Source organism: Belonocnema kinseyi, chromosome 2, assembly GCF_010883055.1.
Source record: "Belonocnema kinseyi isolate 2016_QV_RU_SX_M_011 chromosome 2, B_treatae_v1, whole genome shotgun sequence".
Classification (NCBI taxonomy): domain Eukaryota; kingdom Metazoa; phylum Arthropoda; class Insecta; order Hymenoptera; family Cynipidae; genus Belonocnema; species Belonocnema kinseyi.
In genome coordinates this window covers 133,412,271-133,419,467 of record NC_046658.1, presented here as the reverse complement: position 1 = coordinate 133,419,467, position 7,197 = coordinate 133,412,271, and the positions used below count along the sequence as shown (strand labels likewise).

Genomic DNA, 7,197 nt, shown 5'->3' with positions numbered 1-7,197 from the left:
AAGCTATTGAAAATTCCTTGCAATTTTTGAAAATAACGTAAAATGTTTTAAAATCTTTGAATTTTCTTTAAATCCCTTAAAATTATTCAAATCTATTAAAAATTCCATGGAATCTTTAAAAATACTCTAAAATATTTTCAATCATTTAAAACCCCATTAAATTACTGAAATAAATTGAAAATTTCTTAAAATATTTACAATTTCTTAGAATATTTTAAAACATCCATGGAAACTTATTGAAAATTTGTTAATCAATTTATAAACATAAATAATTTAAATACTTTACAACCTTTTTAAAACTTTTTATAACTCTTTAAAATTCTTTAGAAACTTTAAAAATACCCCAAAACATTGCAAATAATTTGAAATCCACTGAAACATTTTTAAAGTTATTGAAAATGCCTTGCAATTTTTAAAAATAACGTAAAATTGTTTAAAAAATCTTTGAAATCTATTTAAATCCCTTAAAATGATTAAAATCTATTAAAAATTCCATGGAATCTTTAAAAATACTCTAAAATATTTTCAATCATTTAAAACCCAATTTAATTACTGAAATAAATTGAAAATTTCTTTAAATATTTACAATTTCTTAGAATATTTTAAAACCTCCATCGAAACTTATTGAAAATTTGTTAATCAATTTATAAAAATAAATAATTTAAATACTTTACAACCTTTTTAAAACTTTTTATAACTCTTTAAAATTCTTTAGAAACTTTAAAAATACCCCAAAACATTGCAAGTAATTTGAAATCCACTGAAACATTTTTAAAGTTATTGAAAATGCCTTGCAATTTTTAAAAATAACGTAAAATTGTTTAAAAAATCTTTGAACTCTATTTAAATCCCTTAAAATGATTAAAATCTATTAAAAATTGCATGGAATCTTTGAAAATATTCTAAAATATTTTCACTCATTTGAAACCCCATTAAATTACTGAAATAAATTGAAAAATTTTTAAATATTTACAATTTCTTAGAATATTTTAAAACATCCATGGAAACTCATTGAAAATTTGTTTATCAATTTATAAACATAAATAATTTAAATACTTTAAAATCTTTTTAAAACTTTTTAGATCTCTTTAAAATTCGTTAGAAACTTTAAAAATACACTAAAACATTTCAAATAATTTGAATTCCATTGAAACTTTTTAAAACTATTGAAAATTCCGTGCAATTATTAAAAAAAACGTAAAATGTTTTTAAATCTTAGAAATCTTTTTAAAGCCCTTAAAATGATTCAAATATATTTAAAATGCCATGGAATCTTTAGAAACACTCTAAAATATTTTCAATAATTTGAAAGCCCATTTAATTTACTGAAATCAATTGAAAATTTCTTTAAAATATTTAAAATTTCTTAGAATCTTTTAAAATAGCCATACAAACGTATTAGAATTTTTTAAATCCATTTTTAAACTAAAATAATTTGAATCCATTAAAATCTTTTTTAAGCTGTTGAGAATTCCTTGAAATTTTTTAAAATAACGCAAAATTGTTTGAAATTTTAGAAATCTTTTTAAATCCCTTAAAATGATTCAAATCTATTAAAAATTGCATGGAATCTTTAAAAATATTCTAAAATATGTTTACTCATTTAAAACCCCATTAAATTACTGAAATAAATTGAAAATTTTTAAAATATTTACAATTTCTTAGAATATTTTGAAACATCCATGGAAACTTATTGAAAATTTATTAATCAATTTGTAAACATAAATAATTTAAATACTTTAAAATCCTTTTTAAACTTTTTAGAGCTCCTTAAAATTCTTTAAAACTTTAAAAATACCCCAAAACATTTCAAACAATTTGAAATCCATTTCAACTTTTTGAAATAACTTAAAATTTGTTTAAATCTTGGAAATATTTTTAAATCCGTTAAAATGATTAAAATCTATTAAAAATTCCATGGAATCTTTAAAAATACCCTAACATTTTTCCAATAATTTGAAACCATATTAATTTACTAAAATAAATTTAAAATATCTAAAAATATTAAAAATTTCTTAGAATCTTTTCAAATATCCATGGAAACTTATTGAAGATTTTTTATCAATTTTTAGACCTAAACAATTTAAATCCTTTAAATCTTTTGAAATAATTTAAAAACTTTTTCGTGCACTTTAAAATTCCTTAGACACTTTAAAAATACTCCAAAACATTTCAAACAATTTGAAATCCATTGAAACTTTTTAAAGCTGTTGAAAATTCCTTGTAATTTAGAAAATAAGGTAAAATTGTTTAAAATATTTGAAATTTATTTAAATGCCTTAAAGTTATTCAAATCTACTGGGAATTCCATGAAATCTTTAAAAACAAGCTAAAGTTTTTCCAATAATTTGAAACAACATTAATTTACTGAAATCAATTAAAAATTTCTAAAACTTTTTAAAAAATGTTAGAATCTTTTAAAATATCCATGGAAACTTATTGGAAATTTTTTAATGAATGTTTAAACCTAAATAATTTAAATTCTTAAAATTTTTTTGAAATCCTTTTAAAACTTTCTAGAGCTCTTTAACATTCCTTAGAAACTTTTAAAATAACCCAAAACTATTTCAAATAATTTGAAATCCATTTAAACTTTTTAAAGGTATTGAAAATCCTTTGCCATTTTTTTAATTGCCGGAAACTCGTTAACATCCCTCAAAATTATTAAAAATCTATTAAAAATTTCATTAAATCTTTAAAAATACCCTAAAATCTTTCAAACCCTTTAAAATCCCATTAAATTATTGAAATTAATTGAAAATTCCTTAAATCGTTGCGTATCTTCCAAAAATGTTTAAAACTCACGAACATTGTTTGAAGTCCCTTGAAGTCATTTAAATATTTGTAAATCCCATGAATACTATTAAATCTCTTGAAATCTTTTAAAATACCTTAAAATATTTTGAATCATTTGAAATCATTAAAAAAATTTGAAATCTCTTCGAATTACTGAAATATATTTAAAATTCCATAGAATTTTGTTAAATTCCCTAAAATATGTTTAATATTTTAAAATCTTTTGAAATCGCTTGAAACTTTGAAAAGCTTTCAATTTTTTTTTTAATTTCTAAAATACAATTAAATCCTTTGCAAACTCTTCAAATTATGAAAATGAATAAAAAAGTTGTTCAAATCTTTTTAAAATCCCTTAAAATCATCGAAATCTTTGGAAATTTGGCAAAATCCCTTAGAATATATTCAAATATCTTAAAACCTTTTAGGATATATAAAACCGTTTCTTATCTTCCGAAATTCTTTAAAATCGGAGACAATTTTTTTAAAATCTAAGATAATTTAAATCCTTCGAAATTTATTGACAATTTTTTAATTAACATTTACCCTTGAATATTGCGAATTCTTTCAAATTTTTTGAAATCCTTTAAAAGATCTTTAAAATTCCTTAGAAGCTTTAAAAATACCCTAAAATATTCCATATCCTTTGAAGCTCCCTTAAATTACTCAAACTATGAAATCGTTCAATATTTTATAGCATATCAACTGTTTTGTAGAAAATAATAGTTTGGGGCTTGAAAATTCTGCAATTTGGTTGAAAAGTTTTTTCTTTCTTGACCGAAAAATCTTTCTTGCTTTTTTGTTGTAAATACATCTTTTTGGGTTGAAAATTAGATAAATAATTTGAAAGTTCTTTTCTTTCTTGGTTGAAAATGCAATTTCTTTATTGAAAATTCTTTTTTTCTCATTTGATAATTCGTATTTTTTAGTTAAAGATTCAACTACTTGATTGAAAAATTATTTTGAGTCAAAAAATCTATAAATTTCTATCAAAAAGATGAATTTTTAACTTAAATGATGAATCTTTAAATAGAATAATTAAATTTTTGGCCAAAACGATTAATTTAAAAAAAAAAGATTAAATTCTACTACAATTAAATGAATTGAAACAAAACATCCTAAAAAATGTATAAATTACGAAATTAGAAAAGGCTGCCAAAGAAATTAATTTTTAATTAAAACGATGAATCTTCAACAACAAAAATTAAGTTTTTTAACCGAAAAGAAAAATTTTCAAACCAGAAAATTATCTTTCAAAACAAAAAAAAATCATTTTCTACACACAAAACATCGATTTCTTAACAAAATACGTGAATTTTCAACGAAATAGTTGAATTTTTAATTAAAGAAATTAATTTTCAACCAAACTGATAAATTTTTTACTAAAACGATGAATCTTCAGCAACAAAAATTAAGTTTTTTAACCGAAAATAAAATTTTTCAAAGAAGAAAATTATCTTTAAAAAAACATTTAATTTTCTACAGAAAAAAATTCGATTTCTTAACAAAATATGTGAATTTTCAATAAAAAAAATTTTTTAAAAACATTTTCATCCAAATTCTTGAATGTGGAACCATAAAAGATCAATTTTTAACTAAAAATATAATAGTTAAATTTTCAGTTAAATAAATTAATTTTCAACCAAACTGATGAATTGTCAACTAAAATTAATAATCTTCAAATGGAATAGTTAAAGTTTATGCCAAAAAGATGAATTTTAACCATAAAAAAATATATTTTTTAATTATATAAATTATATATAAAATAAATTAAAAAGAAGTTCAATTTTCAAATGCAAAATATCGATTTTCAACCAAATATTTGAATTTTCATCAAAAAAAAAAAGATACGTTGATTTTCAAATGCTAAATCTTCAGCTGAAAATTTATTTTTCGACAAAACAGGTCATCTTTTAACCATGTAAGTAAATTTTTAATGAAAAAAGATGAATTCGCAACCAACAATACAAAAAAAAATTATATTATAATCCAAATATATTTTTTCTTTGAAACACTACTTCTATTCTAAGAACTTCTTAAAGTACTTTCTTTTTCTAAACTTTAGAACATTCTAAATTTCATAAAAAATTTCCTGCTCCAAGTGAAATTATCTTTCTTTACCGAAACTCCCTGTCCTAAAATAAAAAATGATATCTATTTTATAAAATTCCCTGTTCCAATTCCTGAAAAAATGAGGAGTAAGCAAAAATAAAACATGATAAATCTATTTTTTTTTTTTTTTTTTTTAATAATTGAGAAAACGATAATTTCTGTATGTTTGGACTATCTTCAATTCGATTATGAAGTTTAAGCAAGCGAAAAAAATCTCACAGAGCAACACAATTGGTTTTTCTTATAATAAAAAATAAACAAAATTCTTTCGCTCATAAAAATCAGCCTCAACAAAAAGCAGTACTCTTAAACAAAAATAAACGATAATTCAATCAGAGTAAACTAAAATAATCTGAAAAATCTAAGATCAATAAACCGTGAAATAGTCAATAAATTCGTAACTTAATAAATACACTTCAAAAGTTCAAAATTATGAAAATAATGTGAAGCCTGCGAAAATTGAATAATAATAATAATAATAATAATAATAATAATAATAATAATAATAATGAAATAAATATTGATAAAAAAATAAAATGAGAATAAAATGAAAACTTACTTCTACACTCGAGAGCAGGAGGTGGTCTAAACATGTGCCAGAGTTGTTTTGAACATACTTCACAGGTCGTTGGCATGTGATATGAAATGGAAATGAACTCGTGACCTTTCAGACCCTTCAGCGGCTGAGTGCTCAGTTTGTCAGTCAACTGAGGAAGCTCTACTCCTGGAAGTGAATTACCTTCGTCGCCAGGGCGTCTCGCTTCGCCTTCGCCGGCGTATAGCAACTGAAAATTAACCGAGCAAAATTTAAACCATAAAATCTTACGCCAAAATATGCCAGGGTTCAGACTGTTCAAATTTACAGACCAAAATTCTCATCTTGAAATATTTTAATATTGCACTTTTTACCAATTATTTCAGGAAATTTCAGTAAAATTCACGGTGTAGGCCTCACAGTCCCTATGGGATGTAATATAGGGACCAGAGGATACTTTTTTCGCGCTCAAAGAGTAACAAATTCAGGATAAATTCATAAGACTTCAAAAATATCAAAGTAAAGTTCAAAATAATTAAAATGAATTCGAGAAAATGTTTAAAATATAAGAAAATTCCATTGATTTTCGTAAAACTGGAATAAATTTAGATGAATTTAAGGAATTATAAAAATTCAAGGAAATTCAACAGAATTGTATGAAATGATGTTCGTTAATTTATATTGAAAATAATTTATTATTGAAAAAGAATTATAATGCATATTTTTAATTGCAGTTGGAACAATATTTGTCGGTAAAACAGAAATAACTCAAATATTTCGTTCATTTGAACGTTCAGAAACTTCAGGTAGATTATGAAATGCCTAAGAATTCAAGATAATTCCAAAGAATTTAAAAGAATTCAGGGTAAATTAATCAGAATTCTGGCTGAGTTTCAAAAAAAATTTCAAATCTATGAAACCATACCAATTTATAACGAAAAAAAGAGAATTCAAATGCATTGAAAATAATTTTTAAGAATTCAATTGATTTCAGTAAAATTTGAGAGAAAAACTTAATAGAATTCAAAAGAATTTTATGAAATTCCAAAACATTTAAGATGAGTTTTAAAAACTTCAATATAAATTAAATTAAAATGAGTGAATTTAAAAGAATTCAGGATAAATAATACAAATTCAGGACAGATTACAAATTAATGGTAAAAAATATTTGTAAATCTCTTCAAATTTTTGAAACCATACTCACTTCCTAGCAAAAAAAGTGTCTAATGGCCACAAAATAATTCTATCGAATTTAAATGGATTGGAAACAATTTTAATAATCCCTTTAAGGGCATGTGACACAGCTAAATACCTATATTACCGACCACAGTTTTTCAGTTCACTGAATGTTTTTTTGAACCTGAGAACTTTTTTTGTAAATAAAATATCGAGCTGAAACTTCGGGAAATGTATTAGAGTGCAATAAAGTACGTTTAGGTACTGCATTTTGGTAAAAACTTCACTGAAAATTATTTCATCTTTTTTCTGAACCTCAACATTTTTTGAACGTTCGAACTTTTTTTATACATAAAATATCGGTCTCAAACTTTGAGAAATGCAAGAGCCGAAAGAAAACTACGTTAAAGTACGAAGCTTAATAATAAAAGATGTAAAAAAAATATATTTTAATAATCAATTCCAACGGCATCAGCCGATAACGTTGTACACGAAAATACGAAACCTGGCGGCCACTAGGCGAGGCTCTAGAAATTTCGTATTTTCGTGTACAACGTTACCGGCTGATGCCGTTGGAATTG

At 22.9% G+C, this 7,197-nt stretch overlaps 1 protein-coding gene across 1 annotated transcript in view; it reads right to left on the bottom strand.

The window, feature by feature from the left end:
• LOC117182991 (rho-associated protein kinase 2) overlaps window positions 1-7,197 on the bottom strand; it is an 86,985-nt gene that overhangs the window by 14,757 nt on the left and 65,031 nt on the right. Inside the window, exon 9 of the mRNA XM_033376118.1 lies at window positions 5,465-5,690. Within this exon, the coding sequence (XP_033232009.1) occupies window positions 5,465-5,690 (226 nt within the window). The remainder of the gene's footprint in view (window positions 1-5,464; window positions 5,691-7,197) is intronic.